We start from the raw sequence: 18,450 nt of genomic DNA on the forward strand, positions 1-18,450 counted from the left end.
AAAATGAGTCAGAAGTGAAATAAGTTCCAAGAAGTGCATCAAAATGAATCAGGCAGGTCCTAAGGGCTAGAGGAGCCACAGCAGTTAGATGTGTGTCAGGATTAAACACCAGTATTACAATTACATTTGCTCATTTGGCTGACAAAGTGACTTACAATTGAAACAGGATAGAATTAAACAGTTGAGAGTAAAGGGCTGTGTTCAAGGGACCAACAGTGACAGCCCAGCAATACTGAGATTTGAACTCATGATCTTCCAATCAGTAGCTCTGTAGCCCAATACCTTAATCACTGAGCTACCAAATGAATCAACTGGGCATTTGAGCATCACATCAGGCAGCAGTGCACATAGCAGCGAGAGAGAGTGAGTGTGTGTGTCAGTCCACCAGATTCACCCATATGTAGCATTTCTTACAAGTCACTTTATAAGCCATCTGCTATCAAGCAACATGGAAAACCAAAAATACCACACACTTGGATGAAAGGATGACAGAAAACTGACTCAAACTGTGTTAAATTCTTACACACCAATGAGTGAGTTTTGGGACAATGCTTGTGTTAATTTTGACACGTTCACTGTGTAAATTATTTTAACACAGTGAATGTGTCAGAAAGGTTAACATGAAGATGTGTAAACGTGTTATATTAACACATTATGTGCTCTCCTTGGCAACACACACTGTGTTAAAAATGCCTAAAGCCTTACACAAAAAAGTGCTATTTGACACAAAATTAGTTAATGACATTGATGCACTATTTATGACCTCAACACATTTATTATCATGAAGTATTAACGATTCACAGAAATCAAACTGCAGAATATAATGATACAAATTCACAGAATCGAATTTCATAGAATTTCAGCAGTAATAAAGGAACTGTCCAACATAGGACAAAACCATCCTGTTTCATTAGGCAACATGACACATAACTACACCTTGTACATTTTACTTATGTCAAAACTTTGTATCTTAGATTGATCATCTGATCATTGAAGGACCCAAGGATCATCTTCAGATTGGTCCATTTGTCTGTCTGCTGCCATCCTCATAGTTGAGGGTCAGCGATCCAGGAAGCCGTTGACAAGCTTCCATGAATTCTCTTGGGTGATTATGGCATGGGTGGCACGGTGGTGTAGTGGTTAGCGCTGTCGCCTCACAGCAAGAAGGTCCGGGTTCGAGCCCCGTGGCCGGCGAGGGCCTTTCTGTGTGGAGTTTGCATGTTCTCCCCGTGTCCACGTGGGTTTCCTCCGGGTGCTCCGGTTTCCCCCACAGTCCAAAGACATGCAGGTTAGGTTAGCTGGTGACTCTAAATTGACCGTAGGTGTGAATGTGAGTGTGAATGGTTGTCTGTGTCTATGTGTCAGCCCTGTGATGACCTGGCGACTTGTCCAGGGTGTATCCCGCCTTTCGCCGGTAGTCAGCTGGGATAGGCTCCAGCTTGCCTGCGACCCTGTAGAAGGATAAAGCGGCTAGAGATAATGAGATGAGATGATTATGGCACACCAGAGGGACCCAAACCCTCATCTGGTGGTGGGTCCACTCACACACCTATGGGCAATTTAGAATAGCCAGTTGAACTAATCTGCATGTGGACTGTGGGAGGAAACCAAAGTACTTGGACGAAACCCATGCAGGCACAAGGAGAACATGCAAACTCCACACAGAAAGGCTCCAGTTGGCTGCTGGACTCGAACACAGAACCTTCTTGCTGTGTGGCGGCAGCCCCAACCACTCCACCACTGTGTCGCCATTGTTCCATTTGCTGCATAATAAATTAATGAGATGTTAACATTTAGACAGATCATGCAGCGATCACTTTTTAAAATAATATTTTACATACAGCATTAGCTGATATCACAGTTCATTTCCTCCCCGACATAAAATTTATACACTTAATGTTAGGTAACATGAGGCTGCATCTGTACATTCATACACCAACATTCTTACTGATCTGAACTAAATTGTCTTAAATGTATTTGTATTAAAAGGATTGCTACGATGGGAAATAATTGGATTAAGCTAGCCATAGCTATATGAGGTACATCTTAGTTAGCAAAGTTAGATAGTTAGATAGTTAGCAAGAAGAAGAAAAAATATTCCTGCCTCATGATGCTGAATAATTAGTAGAACTTATAGTTCTAGCTAGATGCTTTCATAATACAGTGCCAAGTACAAACTAAATGCTAATAAAAATAGCACACAACTACGTAACATACTGTATTTTACAAGTTAAATTTCCATCCTGGAAGCTGAACAACAATAGTTAAAAACAAAACAAAAAACTCCCCGCTGTATTTCTGCCATGTAAATTAGCTGCCTCTGCCAATTTCATAATAAAGTTAGCAAATCTGTCTAAACATCTGAAGTTAATAGAGAGTAAAATAAACAGTATAACCATTCTGTTAGAGACAAAACTAAACAAGTATTAAAAATAACAGTAGCAGATTTCATTTTTGCATGTAAATGTATGTTAAGAAACAATTTCAAGTACAACTTACCTCAAGAATTTTGCCATCAAGCCATCACCAGCAAGAATCCTCTCCCCGTCTAAATGGTGATTTTGACATTATACAGCTCCCCTGATGCTTATCACACACTCCAGCCACAGTCACTGGAAGTTAGCATTACCTGGTGACACCATGCATGAAACACATACTAGCCAACTAAAACTAATTAACTACTACAACATAAATCAGCCTTTACCCGCTTCAAGAGCACATCAAATATAGTTGTTAAAAAACAAGTAGCAAGCTAATGTTTTTCAAGCTGAAGATAGAGAGAGCTAGCATTAATGTAACACTACTTGAGTAACTCCATAATTCCCCCACTGAAATTCCTCACCTGAGTTACTATTATTCCACCGATTTCCATGGGGTTGTAAGCAGGGGGCTTCAGTCTTACCCAAAAAGGGCCAGTGAATTTATACTGCAAGTAGTCTGTAAGTACTTATGAGGTTCTAAATGGCTGGCATTAGCAGTGTTGTTTACACCGTCTCTAAGAAATGGAGAGGCTGTTCAGAGGTGCTCAATGACCACTGAGCTGTAGAGGTTTTTTTTAGCAGTTCATATAGTGAAGTGATTATAATCCATCCATCCATTATCTGTAGCCGCTTATCCTGTTCTACAGGGTTGCAGGCAAGCTGGATCCTATCCCAGCTGACTGGGGTACACCCTGGACAAGTCGCCAGGTTATCGCAGGGCTGACAAGTGATAATAATATAAATGTTATATTTATGTACAACAGTATACAATAAAATGAAAATGAAATGGCAAATCGATGGTATTATCACACTATGGCCTGGCTGCTGTTCAGCTAAATCAAGCAACTACACATATTTTGTTGAATGTTGTGAACAAATTCACAGGTTGTGTTAATTTTAAAACTACAAAAAACTGTGTGTAAAAAAGGGGAATTCTTCCAACACAATTCCAAAATGCACAGAACAGAACAATACAATAGATACACTTTCAGTCAAGAGTCTGCAATATTTGTTTAGCGGCAAGTAAAAGAACTGTGCAAAAGATCAGACTGTAAACTGTCTTAGTAGCATAAAACAAACAGAAATATCTATAAGGACAAGAGTACAGTCCAGATGATGACCCTGTGCTATAAAGTGTAAATAGTGAGGCTGATTTATATGCCATGTTCGATTTAGTTCAGTTCATTCAGGTGTTGGCAGCAGAGTGTTCAGGACCATGACAGGCTGAAGGAAGAAGCTGTTACAGAGGTTGTCAGCAGTGATCCAGATGACAGGAGGGTAAAGAGTCGTAGGAAAGGTGCAAGGGGTCATCCACAATGCTGATGTCTTTTTGGATACAGTGATTTTGCTAAATGTCCTCAATAGAGTGATGTCCTCAGTTGTTTGAACTATCTACTATAGGGTCTTGCATTAAGAAACATGTCATAGAGTTGAGGATGTTTGCAAATACTCAAGTTTCATACTTAAAAAAAAGTTCTTTCCTGTTCACATGCTTAATGCTTGCTTTCAGATTACTCCATGATAGATGATAATAGAATAATAGATGATAACTGTTCTAGTCATTGTGTCATGCCACACTGACAGTCTGTCTCCTATAAGGACAACCTAAACCACTTGGAGAACTGGTAACACACTTCAGCTGGATATAGTCAGTTCCAGAACTCCTGAATTATGCCACAGAATTAAGCATAATTATTCCAAATTTTAAATCAAACAATTGCAGAAACTCCATATCTTTAACAAATATACTTCTCCTAAGACACCTGCATTTTCTTCTCAGAATGTACTGTTGAAATAATTAACATTCTTAAAGTGTATATACTATTTAAAACATGGAAAAATCAGGAAAAAATGTTATACTGTATGTTTGTCAAAATTGTTAAAATAGAACTGTGGATCATCCCCATACATTTAAACCCCAAAATGTTACTAATTGCATTTAATTTCCAATTTACATATGAATTTTTGTTCATTTCCATGAAATGTGTAATTCTGGAGTTGAGTGTATAGTTACTATGCAGCAGGCGCTCTTGTATTGGCACGCTACCTGACTGCTATTCCATGTGCATAATTGTATAATTAGCACTTTGTTCTAAAAGAAACAGATTAGGTGGGAAGTTTCCTAAATGAGATGAACAATCAAAGACCCTCTTTTACATCTATGTATTACATATATTTGTCTCAGTAATTGTCATTTTTCTTGGCAAGCTTCTAGTTGTTTAATAACTTAAACACAATGTAGAATTAAATTAGTGTCATTAATGGTAATGAAGTGGAATGGCAATGAATGTAATAACGGAAACTAGAGAAGAGGACCGTGATTAATGACAGGGCCATCATGGGGTCTGTTCTTCACAGTATGCGCCATTAGACCTGTCAATCAAAACACTAGCATGTAATAGAAGTAAATGGGATTTGCTCTGTTGTTCTCAGGGTATTCGTGGACTTCCTGGGGAGGTGGGGCCAACTGGACCTCAGGTACAATTGTTTGCGTTTCATGCCACTCACAATATTCTTATCTTTATCTTTATTTAAATAGACCACACACACACTGTATAATTGAAAAGCCTGAACTTTGCAACCATTATGCACTGGTTATTGATTTTCCTTGAGCATTTTCCTAGACACAAAATGCTGCATTATAGTGACTACGTGAGTCCATACAATCCCTGTTGTTGTCAAATTGGTATCACACAGCTATTGATCTTATCATTGTGTCTGGATTTTAGGGGGCTAGAGGATCACCTGGACAGAAAGGATCTGCTGGACCTAAAGGACTTCCAGTAAGTTAACATTTCTACTGAGTACTGCACCTTCGCCACTTTACCTGGTCCTCCATTTGGGATCACTGACCCATGTGTTAAATAAATAAATAAATAAATAAATAAATAAATAAATGCGTTCACATTCATTCCATTCAGCTTAAAACCTGCTTCTTTACAGCTGCAATGGAACAAGACAAAGAAAGCCAATTTGTACATCACCAAAACAAAATTTCTAACAGAAACCTTTAAACAATAGTGCTTCGATTTCTAAAACAAAAGGGGAAAAGTGAGTAGAGTGACCTCTATTGGTCAGTATAGAATATTACAATGTTTCGTGATTATGCAAATAATTTAACTGATTCTGAATTGAACTGATTTCATTACTGCCATCTTGTGGTATTAGGGAAAAAATCCTTAGTTAATTTGTGGAACAACATTTGTATTAGTTGTAGGTGAATGATTATTTAACAGTAGACTTGTTTTAACTGAGTTTGAATGAAAATTATAATCATTAACGATTGTATAATCATTAATAATTATAATCATAACTTATGCTTAGATTCAGAAAAAAGTGTGATGTATAAATAAAAATGAAAACATAAACAATAAACTGAAAATAACTGTTCATTAACAAACCTTTTGGAATGAAAACAAATGCCTAGCTGAGTTATGTCTTGGCCTATAAAGAAAGATGAACTATTAAAGGCAGATAAAGTATTTTCTGGTGTAATATACTGTCTATGCTGTATCCTCATTATAGTTGGCCAGGCCACTTTCAGGTATGTAGCTGAGAGTAATGACTATAGAAAGAATCACCAGTAATAAATCCAAGAGCAAAATCCAGAGCTTTTATGGCGGAAGCAGAATCCATAATTAATGGTTAAGCCTCAGTTCATTAATAACAGTTTTTGGAGTCTGCTGTCAAGTAATAAAGAAATAAAAAAGTAGTCTGATAATGGGTGCTTTATTTAGCTATTTATAATCATAATATGGTTAAAATGATAGTGTTATCTCTATCTATCTATCCATCCATCCATCCATCATCTGTAGCCGCTTATCCTGTTCTACAGGGTCGCAGGCAAGCTGGAGCCTATCCCAGCTGACTGTGGGCAAGAGGCAGGGTACACCCTGGACAAGTCACCAGGTTATCGCAGGGCTGACATATAGAGACAAAGAACCATTCACATTCACACTCACACCTACAGTCAATTTAGAGCCAACAATTAGCCTAACCTGCATGTCTTTGGACTGTGGGGGAAACCAGAGCACCCGGAGGAAACCCACGCAGACACAGGGAGAACATGCAAACTCCACACAGAAAGGCCCTCGCCGGCCACTGGGCTCGAACCCAGAACCTTCTTGCTGTGAGGTGACAGTGCTAACCACTACACCACCCTGCTGCCCATGTTATTGCTATCAAATACTAAAATCTGCATATAACACAGTACTCCAGTGATGTTCAATTACTTTAGATGGTTGTGAGACCTGTAGAGTGGGTAGCATTTATTAAGAGTATCTTTATACCTTTTGTTTTATTATTCTTTGGTATCAATATACTACATATAGGAATTGTGTACATAAAAATGCAGGTATAAAAGCACTGGAGATGCACTTAAAGTAAATTTACATCCTATCACACAATCTACCAAGAGGTCTGATATGTATTTTCCAGATTTTATAAAAATGTACATTTGGCAAACAGAACCTTTACTTACTTTTCTTTACTGTAATCACGCATAAATTATAGTAGTTACTGTATAATATACTTTATGATAAATAACTGAATAATAATGTGGACTTTAAAGAAAAAGCTGGGGTAAAGGAAATTATAAATATGAAAATGCATTAACCATCATTTGCATAAAACAATGGGAAACGAGGAACAACACAGGAAGTTGGTTGCCAAATGCAGATGAATGATGCATAAAATTATCAGGATGCAGTGCAGATACAAGATTCATGAGACAGCCTGGTATAAACAGAGTCTGTCATTATTCAGCACCTCTCACAAAATGCAAATGATTTTCTGAATTAAGGTTTTTGTATTTTAACAGTATAACACTTGATGGGCACACAGTAACCAAAGAGAATATAAAAATCAACCACATACATATTCTGAGTATATGTTAGACACAGAACATTGGCAGCAATATGAAATGCTTTGGATGTGTAAATTAAACAGTTGTTGTAGTAGAGCTGTTGACCAGTCACCATTAAGCAATATTGCCTTGTTTGCATGCCATAACATTTTGTGAGAAAACTGTTTTTAAAGTGAATTTTGATGCCTGTAATGAACTGAGACATGATTTGTATAATTTAATGCAGGCGCTCATGTTTTACAGGTATAGGTATGATTGACATTTTTCTACTGAAAGCAGGGCATTTCTTTAATATTGTATAAACTTATACTCTCTGCGGTGTACATAGCATTTCGTAGGTTTCAAACCTGAAGGACATTATTTCTTCCTTATTTCTCGCTATATAATGCAATTTGCAACTGTGTAATTTAATTCTACACCTATGTAATACTGTTAAAACAGGGCATTTTTAAACAACAACAACAACAACAACAACAACAACAGAAACAGGATGTTATTATTACCCAGCAGTTCTGAAAATCTAGAGAACACCCAATAAGGTAGCTGTGCCATAGTGACAAATTGAATTGTGCTTGCTGCCTGCAGATCCAGCTGACTCAAATTATACCTTAATAATGCTGCAGTGTGTGATGGTCAGGGAATGTATTACGGGCTACAATGTATTTAACAGTGTGATGCTAAATTGGCACAATTTCCCAACACATTTGATCTGCAGTTTTTAACAGTAAAAATAGCAGACAAAAGACATTGTAACAGTTCTAAGGAAGGGTGGAGCACAGAGGACAGCAGGACAGAGATCAGGTTTGCAGAATATGACTTTTTATTGCCACACTTTTCAGTGAAACATTCGTGATTTAACACAGACACGCACACAACCGGCATCTGGTTCGGGGAAGAGCTCCTCTGCTCTCTGCTGTCCCTCATTATATAGGGCGTGGTCACTGGGAAGACACACACAAACACAGGTTAATTGACATCAGGTGTAGTGATTCTGCCACTTACCTTCCCTGACTCCGCTCTCCTGTCACAGACCGGCGCTTGACCACGCCCCCGCTGCCACATACCCCCACCGCCCGACTCAGGCCGGGTGGCCGTCCGGCCCGCAGCCGACTCCCCCCCCCTTGACAGGAGAGGAAGTCCGCCACGACCATCTGCGCCCCCGGCCTGTGGACCACCTTGAAATTAAAGGGTTGGAGTGCCAGATACCAACGGGTGATCCACGCGTTGGCATCCTTCATGCGGTGGAGCCACTGGAGGGGCGCGTGGTCTGAACAGAGGGTGAAAGGGCGCCCCAGCAGGTAGTAACGGAGGGCGAGGACCGCCCACTTGATTGCTAGACATTCTTTCTCGATGGTGCTGTAGCGCCCCTCACGCACCGACAGCTTCCTACTGATGTATAGGACTGGGCGGTCCTCCCCCTCCACCTCCTGGGACAAAACCGCCCCCAGCCCTCTGTCCGACGCATCGGTCTGTAATATAAAGGGGAGAGAAAAGTCAGGGGAGTGTAAAAGTGGCCCCCCACACAGTGCGGCCTTTACCTCAGAAAAAGCCCGCTGGCATTGCTCTGTCCACTGGACCAGATCTGGTGCCCCCTTTTTAGTGAGATCAGTCAGCGGGCTGGTGACGTCCGAATAATTAGGTATAAACCTACGATAATAACCAGCCAGCCCCAGGAACTGTCTCACCCCCTTTTTGGTCTTGGGCCTCGGGCAGGCTGCAATTGCTGCGGTCTTGTTAATTTGGGGACGCACCTGCCCGTTGCCCAAGTGGAAGCCCAGATACCGTACTTCCACCCGCCCAATCGCACACTTCTTTGGGTTGGCTGTGAGACCCGCTCGCCTCAGCGACCTAAGGATGGCCCTCAGATGTTCGAGATGCCTCGGCCAGTCATTGCTATAGATGATAATGTCATCTAGGTAGGCGGCTGCATAGGCGGCGTGGGGGCGGAGGACCCTGTCCATCAGCCGCTGAAACGTAACGGGCGCCCCAAACAGCCCGAACGGAAGTGTGACAAATTGGTGTAAACCGAACGGTGTGGAAAAGGCCGTTTTTTCTCGGGATAGTGGAGTCAAGGGGATCTGCCAGTATCCCTTCGTTAAATCCAGGGTCGAATAAAAGCGAGCAGTGCCTAGTCGATCGAGCAACTCATCAATACGAGGCATTGGGTACGCGTCGAATTTAGACACCGCGTTGACTTTTCTATAGTCCACACAAAACCAGACCGACCCGTCGGCCTTGGGTACCAAGACCACCGGGCTGCTCCAGTCACTGTGGGACTCCTCGACGATGCCCATTTCGAGCATGGCCTCGAGTTCTTCCCGAACCACTTTTTTCTTGTGTTCGGGTAGCCTGTAAGGGCGGCTCCACACTACCATCCCCGGGGGCGTCTCTATGTGGTGCTCTATGAGGTCAGTATGACCAGGCAGGGGCAAGAACACGTCCGAAAACTCAGTCTGCAACTGGGCGACCTCCGCGAGTTGGGTCGGGGAGAGGTGGTCTCCACAGGGGACCGGAGGGGTACGTGATGCTAATGCCCCTTTTTGAACCTCTGGCCCCAGCTCCGCCTTCTCCGGAACCACCGATACCAACGCCACGGGGACCTCCTCATTCCAGAGTTTAAGCAGATTGAGGTGGTAAATCTGTAGCGCCCCACCCCTATCCGTTCGCCTTACCTCGTAGTCGACGTCCCTGACTTGCCGTGTGACCTCAAAGGGTCCTTGCCACTTGGCGACCAATTTGGAGCTCGATGTGGGCAACAGTACGAGTACTTTATCTCCCGGTGCGAACTCTCTAAGGCGCGTACCCTTGTTGTACAGGCGGGCTTGCCGTTCTTGGGCCTGCCGCAAATTCTCCTGGGTTAGGTGGGTGAGGGTGTGGAGTTTTGCGTGCAGGTCCATAACGTATTGAATTTCGTTTTTGCTTTGTGAAGGTCCCTCCTCCCAATTTTCCCGCAGCACATCTAGAATGCCGCACGGCTTACACCCATATAATAATTTGAACGGGGAGAACCCCGTGGAGGCTTCGGGGACCTCTCGCACTGAAAACAGCAAGGGCTCGAGCCACTTATCCCAATTATGTGCATCCTCACTTCCGAATTTTTTAATTATATTCTTGAGGGTGCGGTTGAACCGTTCAACTAAACTGTCCATTTGTGGGTGATACACGCTGGTGCAGATCGGCTTAATACCCAATAACCCATACAGTTCGTTCAGTGTTCATGACATAAACGAGGTGCCTTGATCAGTCAGAATCTCTTTCGGGATTCCAACTCGGGAGATGACGCGGAAGAGTGCCTCCACAATACTGCGTGCTGAGATATTGCGCAGAGGCACGGCTTCCGGGTATCGTGTTGCATAGTCCACCAGAACTAATATAAAGCGGTACCCTCGTGTTGACCGATCTAATGGCCCGATGAGATCCATCCCAATTCTTTCGAACGGGGTCTCGATTAATGGTAGAGGGCGCAAAGGCGCTTTTGAAATGGCCGCTGGATTTACTAACTGGCATTTGCAGCACGCCGTACACCACCTACGGACATCGCCGTGAATCCCCGGCCAATAGAATCGGGCCATTATTCGGGCTAGTGTCTTATCCTGCCCTAGGTGTCCAGCCATGGAATTAAAGTGAGCCGCCTGGAATACCAATTCCCGGCGGCTCTTCGGAATCAAAAGCTGCGTGACTTGCTCTTTAGTTTGAGTGTCCTGCGTCACTTGGTATAACCTATCCTTCATAATCGTGAAGTAGGGGAAGGACGGGGTGGTGTTCGGCTGGAGCGTTTGACCATCGATTACTCTCACTTGGTCAAACGCATGCCGCAGAGTCTCATCTCGCGACTGTTCTCATGGGAAATCCGCGAGGGATTCCCCAACAGAAAGGGATCCCCGCAGCACCAGCAAACCGGCCTGGGCTTCTTCTCCGCACCGGTGTTCTGAGGGGGGGAAGAGACAGACACAGAAGGGAGAAATGGGAGGGCACCGCGGGTGTGGTGGGCCGGCACCGGTGGCGCCGGCCCCCGCCTCCGCGGTGCGGGAATGGGGCGAGGACGAGACACAGGAGGAGAGGGAGAGAGAGAGAGAAGAGGAGAGGAGAGAAGAGGCTGTCTGCTGTCCTGCTGCCGGGACAGCCACCATATGGTCCTCCACCAGCTCGACTGCCTGATCCAGCGATGCCGAGCGGTGGCGCTGGACCCACTCCGCAGCTCCTGCTGGCAAGCGTGCGATTAATTGCTCCAGCACCACCTGGTCGATGATCCCCTCGGCGTTGCGGTTGTCGGCCCTCAACCACCGCCAGCAGGCGTCCCGGAATTGCTGTCCAAATGCGAATGGCCGGCCGACTTCCTCCAAGCGCAAAGCGCGGAAGCGCTGATGCTGCTGTTCAGGGGTGCGCCCCACACGCTGGAGGATGGCCCGGCGAAGGTCCGCGTAGGCCAGCCAGTGGTCGGTGGGGAGCTGTAGCGCGGCCAGCTGTGCCTCTCCTGTTAGCAGGGGGAGGAGTCGCGCCGCGCGCTGCTCCATCGGCCACCCCGAGGTCTCCGCGACTTGCTCGAAGAACGTGATGAATGCCTCGGGGTCGTCCTGCGGGCCCATCTTTGTTAGGGTGAGGGGGGATGGGCCCGCGGTGGGAGCGTTGGTGGACCCCGCCGATGCGAGGAGGTGCCGGAACGCCTGTCGATCTTCTTGTTGGGCCAACACCAGGGCCTCGAACCGCTGTTCTTGTTCCTTTCGGAGGGTGAGTAGTGCCTGGTGCTGGCTTTGCTGGGCCGTGGCGAGGGCATGGACCAGTTCGGCGAACGGGGAGGACTCCATGGGGCTGTTAGGCTGCTGTTCTCCGTCCCGGGTTTCGGCACCACTGTAACAGTTCTAAGGAAGGGTGGAGCACAGAGGACGGCAGGACAGAGATCAGGTTTGCAGAATATGGCTTTTTATTGCCACACTTTTCAGTGAAACATTCGTGATTTAACACAGACACGCACACAACCAGCATCTGGTTCGGGGAAGAGCTCCTCTGCTCTCTGCTCTCCCTCCTTATATAGGGCGTGGTCACTGGGAAGACACACACAAACACAGGTTAATTGACATCAGGTGTAGTGATTCTGCCACTTACCTTCCCTGACTCTGCCCTCCTGTCACAGACTGGCGCTTGACCATGCCCCCGCTGCCACAGACATTTTATAACGTTATTCCATTATCTATCCATTTGGCATATCACTACAGTGACGACGTGGCCAATCTGACAGCTCCAACCATCAAACCTTTGAAATGCTTTGTACACAGCAGACAGTAGAAGTTTATACAATATCAAAAAAAAAGAAATGCCAAGCTTTCAGTGTAATTCAAGGAAGAATTCCAGTAGTGGTTTCCTGTTGCCTTCTACTGGATTATTATAGAGGTTTTCTCCTCTCAACCATTCACACCTATGGGCAATTTAATGTAGCCAGCAGAGGTGGACAAATTACCCAGCATCATTACTTAAGTCAAAGTACAGATCCCACTGGTCAAATGTTACTCCAATACAAGTAAAAGTTGAACAGTCAATTTTTTTTACTTAAGTCAAGTCAAGTCAACATTATTGTCAAATATGCTATACATGCTCGACATACAGCACAGATGAAATATCAGTCCTCTCTGACCCATGGTGCAAACAGGCAATGCAATAAATAAAAATAGAATAATTGAAAAAACAAACAATATAAACAGTGTAAACACTCTAGATAGGAACTAGATAACACTCAAACAATATAAACAGTATAAATAAACAGTATAAACACTAGATAAGAACAAGACAGACTAAACACTCAGACAACATAAACAGTGTAAACACTAGATAAGAACTACACACAGACTAAACACTCAAACAGACAATATAAAAGTATAAACACTCTAGATATGAACTAGACGTGGACTAAACACTCATATATATATATATATATATATATATATATATATATAAAACCAAACAGTCAAGGGCACTTGAGGTATAGCAGGTAAACATGAAACATGACATAAGCAGTATAAACAAACTAGCAGCTGTTAAGATGAGGTAGTGCGGAATAGTGCAAATGAGCGAGGTAAAGTGAGATGTGCGGTAAAGTGAGATGTGCAGTCCCTGAGTTCAGTGTGTTAATGAACGATGAGATGTATGTGTGTGTGTGTGTGTGTGTGTGTGTGTGTGTTGGGGGGGAAACTGTGAGGATGACATATCAGATGCTGAAGGGGTGTGTGCAAGCAGAATCTGTGGCAGAGGGGGGAGGAGGGGCAGAACAGGGAGGGTGTTGAGCCTCCTGACTGCCTGGTGAAAGAAACTGTTCTTGAGCCTGCTGGTTTTGGCCCGAAGACTCTGCAGTCTCCTCCCCGACCGCAGCAGGCTGAAGAGGCTGTGAGATGGGTGGGTGGGGTCACCTGCAATCCTGATGGCTTTGCGGGTGAGGCAGGAGTTATAAATATCAATAAGAGAAGGGAGAGAGACACCAATGATCCTCTCAGCTGCTCTCACGATGTGCTGCAGAGACTTGCAGCAGGACACGGTGCAGGCGCTGTACCACACAGTGATGCAGCTGGTCAGGATGTTCTCAATGGTGCCTCTGTAGAAAGTGTGTATGATGGGGGCCGGGGCTCTTGCTCTCCTCAGTTTGCGGAGGAAGTACAGACGCTGTTGGGCTTTTTTGTCCAGTGATGCGGTGTTGTTGCTCCAGGACAGGTCTTCAGAGATGTGCACACCCAGAAACTTGGTGCTGCTCACCCTCTCCACTGCAGCACCGTCAATAGATAGTGGAGCATGCTGGGTGTGCTCTCTCCTGAAGTCCACAACAATCTCCTTCGTCTTCTCCACGTTCAGATGGAGATTGTTGTCCTTGCACCACATGGCCAAGCGGCTCACCTCACTCCTGTAGATTGTCTCATCGCCATTGTTGATGAGACCCACCACAGTCGTGTCATCCGCAAACTTAATGAAGAGATTGGAGCTGGATGTTGGTGTGCAGTCGTGGGTCAGCAGAGTGAAGAGGAGGGGGCTTAGCACACATCCTTGGGGGGCCCCTGTGTTCAGTGTGATGGTGCTGGAGGAGTTGCTGCTGACCCATACAGTCTGTGGTCTCCCCGTCAGGAAGTCCAGCAGCCAGTTGCACAGGGAGGTGTTGAGTCCCAGCTGGTCCAGTTTGTGAATAAGCTGCTGAGGAATGATTGTGTTGAATGCTGAACTAAAGTCTATGAACAGCATTCTGACTTAAGTTAAAGCATTGAAGTACTTCTCATCTCATCTCATTATCTCTAGCCGCTTTATCCTGTTCTACAGGGTTGCAGGCAAGCTGGAGCCTATCCCAGCTGACTATGGGCGAAAGGCGGGGTACACCCTGGACAAGTCGCCAGGTCATCACAGGGTTGACACATAGACACAGACAACCATTCACACTCACACCTACGGTCAATTTAGAGTCACCAGTTAACCTAACCTGCATATCTTTGGACTGTGGGGGAAATCGGAGCACCCGGAGGAAACCCACGCGGACACAGGGAGAACATGCAAACTCCGCACAGAAAGGCCCTCGCCGGCCATGGGGCTCGAACCCGGACCTTCTTGCTGTGAGGCGACAGCGCTAACCACTACACCACCGTGCCGCCCACTGAAGTACTTGCTTTTAAAAATACTTAAGTATTAAAAGTACATTTTCTGTCAATGCATTGTTGTATTATTGCCACAACACTTACAAAACCTAATGCCAAAAAATGCAAGACCATCATCTGACATCAAAACAAAAAAAATCCAATTTGTTGTGACTGACTAGTACAGTACTGTCCATCTCACAGGTCTCGTGTGTGTGTGTGTGCAGGCACAAGTGTATGTATTCATGCACATATGAATCTGCCTGTGGAATCATGGTGGTTTAATGTTAAGCTAGCTAGTCAGTGACGCTCCACCCGACATGCTAGCAAAGTCTTTTCAAACTCAAAATCATATTGGGTAGCTAACATTACTAGAAAAGAAAGATTTCTATATTTTGTTTATTTGGCAAGATTATGTTAAAACATTTCTGAAATGACTTCAGATAAGTTAACATTATTCTTGTTAGCGTAACTCCGTTTTTACATGCTAACTAACAGTGTCCAAGTTAACTAGCTATGTGTTAACATTAGCTGTGGACAAGGCTATGGCAACTTGGCAGGCAAATCCATAGAAAGTCTTCTGACTAACCAGACTGCATAGATATTGCAACGTTATCGCTAGCTCTAAAAGCACATACAACTTCACTGAAAGCTTTCTCTTGGAATAAAATGTTTGAATACCTCAATATGCTTCTGCAGGCTGGATGGCAAGTTTTTGTAGGCTGTGATGTGCTCCATTTTAGGCAAACAAAACAAACATTTAAAGCGAAACGACTCTGTATTCCTTTAAGAAAACTGAAACATGGGTTCTAGCTATAGACATGGGTGTGTGCATTCCCCAGAAGAACCGCCTCCTTTCATTCTGCCATCAACTGATCGTGTTAAATAATGCTGCAGAAAAATCATTGAACTTGATTTTATACAATCTATGAATGTGACTTGACCCTAGTGATTACTGATAGGCTGTCTCAGTGTCACCTGTGAAAAAACCAATCACATTTTAGAAAAGAAAAAAATCCACTTTCAAAGCCACTTCATAGTAATGAGTAATGAGGACCTGGATAGAAATGTAGTTGAGTAAAAAGTACGATATTTGTCTTTCAAATGTAGTGAAGTTAAAGTCATAAGTTGCCAAAAAATAATACTCAAGTAAAGATACTCAGAAAGTGTATTCAAGTAAATGTACTTCGTTACTGTCCACTTCTGGTAGCCAGTTAACCTAACTGCATGTCTATCGATGGTGGGGGAAACCAGAGGATGCAAACTCCACACACAAAGGCCCCCCGTCAGCCATGACGTTGAAACCCAGAATCTTCCTGCCGCGAGGCAACAGTGCTAACCACTGCACCACCGTGCTGCCGTTTCATTATAAGTCTTACATTATTTAATTTTAAATTTGATCAATCTGTAATCCTTTTGGAATTATCGCATACATTTCACATGTTTAAGTAAATAATGTTCCATATGATGTGCATGTGCATTTCACCATGTTATGCACTGAAATTGCATGTCTAAACTTAAGTAAAATAAGTAAATATGTTATCACATGTAAACGACTTCAATAATATTGAGTATTTGAAGAGTCTAAAACCCATATGTGTACATTTTTGCATGCAAATCATGTGATTATTCACGTGAAGTTCATGTGACTTGTATGTTAGAGTAAAAATTCCGTTTAAAAGAAGTTCATGGATTTGGATATGGTACAGTACTTCTTGTTCTATTGCATGTTTAATTTCAATTGTGCCAGAAAACAGAATATGTGATGAGATTTCTGAAAACTTTCTAGACATTTTTGTTTCACCTTCAGCAAAAGCATGATTTGAAAACAATGGGATATAATAATCCACATCATCCTTTTTTTTTCGCCGCAGCCATAATTATATTCCGTAACTTTGGCCATCTTGTAATGCATGAAGTCAGCAGACCGTGTTATCTTCTTCCACCACAGTAGTCACAAAATATTTAACTCCATGTCCTTTCTGCTTCAACATCTCAGGGCATCCAGGGACCACCAGGTTCCTCTGGAGCAGATGGACAAATTGGCCCTAAGGTTAGTTTTTTTTTATTAAAAATCACCTTCAGCAATTATGCAAATACACTGTCTCCAGTGTGGATGGTTATATGGAAATTGTGTATATTCTCTTCCATAAAGTACATTCTTATTGAACAGATTACTAACAAATGCCTGATAGTAAGGGCATTGTGGACATCATGTACAATGCATGACAAGGTTATATGTGTGTGTGATTGTTTGTTTGGTCTGTTAATTCCTGTTTACATGTCTAGGGAAGTCCTGGACAACAGGGATTGCCTGGTCATCTGGGTGTGCCAGGCCAAAAGGTGAGATTTAAGTTATTACAACTCCTATGCATGAACCATTTAAATGGAGCAGTTTGTAATTTTTAAAGCTTTCTGATACCTGTAAGATGAATTACAAGTAATGGAAATATTAACATATTAAGAGGCTTTTCACTTTTCCCCTCTGGTGAAACCTCATATCTTAACTACTTATCATTTCATAACACCCTTCCTAATTTTGGGCTGGAAAATGCAAATGAAGGGTAAAATTTCCATTACTTGATCATTTGTAATTATATGATTCTACAGGTCTAAAAATATGAGTAACACTTCACAGTATTGTTCAATAAGTCATAGGTAACTAATGTCATAGCTACTCAGCTAACAGTTCTCCAGGAGATATATAAGAATTGGTAATATGTATTGCTCACTTCAAAATCAATGACCAAACTATTACTTTATTATTATTTATTGAGTACGGTAATTACCCAGTAGTCATTAGTAGTTAATATTAGTGATTCATGTTAATACTATTGTTAGTACTACTCATTCATCCCTGCTATGAGTTTACCAAAACATGTTTAAAATGACAAAATTCACCTTAAATAGCTAACAGTTTGTGCCTAACTATCTTGCCTTAGAGTATTATTGGATTGTAGTCATATGTCTTATTGCTTAATGAACACGGTTCATATATAATTGAAAGATTTATTGAATCAGTCAGTATAATTATTCTAAACTTTCAGTTCTAACTTACCATAAATGCACAAGATAAAAGAGTATGGGTCCTCAAACTCATTAATATATCTTTAAACTTTGACAGGGCTCACAGGGAGAACCAGGTTTTCCAGGTTTACAAGGTGCTGAAGGTCTTCCTGGCTTTAAAGGACATAAGGTAAGGCATCATAAAAGTCTAGAAGATATCATTAGAGCCCAGAGCTGCTGTTTTGTTGTCAAGGGTGTAGTCTGCATTAGCTGTGCTATATCATTTTCAGCTCAGTTATTCGATGTACAGCCTGACCTAAAATACCCACTGACAAGGTCTCTTGTGACCTCCCATTATAATATTAATTCTGTTTCACAGGGGGATATGGGAGAACCTGGTCCAAAGGGTGTTCAGGTAGAGCCATTTTGATCTTTGTTTCACTTTTGTCAGCCAAATTTAAAATTAGATGATATTTATGAATCCAGTGGCTATCTCAGCGAA

The 18,450-nt window shown here is 43.0% G+C and overlaps 1 protein-coding gene across 1 annotated transcript in view; it reads left to right on the forward strand.

The window, feature by feature from the left end:
• Positions 1–18,450, forward strand: part of si:dkey-225n22.4 (collagen alpha-1(XXI) chain) — a 122,419-nt gene that overhangs the window by 79,488 nt on the left and 24,481 nt on the right. Inside the window, exons 16-21 of the mRNA XM_060920849.1 lie at positions 4,914–4,958; positions 5,210–5,263; positions 16,942–16,995; positions 17,232–17,285; positions 18,067–18,138; positions 18,328–18,363. Of these exons, the coding sequence (XP_060776832.1) occupies positions 4,914–4,958; positions 5,210–5,263; positions 16,942–16,995; positions 17,232–17,285; positions 18,067–18,138; positions 18,328–18,363 (315 nt within the window). The remainder of the gene's footprint in view (positions 1–4,913; positions 4,959–5,209; positions 5,264–16,941; positions 16,996–17,231; positions 17,286–18,066; positions 18,139–18,327; positions 18,364–18,450) is intronic.

The sequence above is a fragment of the Neoarius graeffei genome, chromosome 5, assembly GCF_027579695.1.
Source record: "Neoarius graeffei isolate fNeoGra1 chromosome 5, fNeoGra1.pri, whole genome shotgun sequence".
NCBI lineage: Eukaryota > Metazoa > Chordata > Actinopteri > Siluriformes > Ariidae > Neoarius > Neoarius graeffei.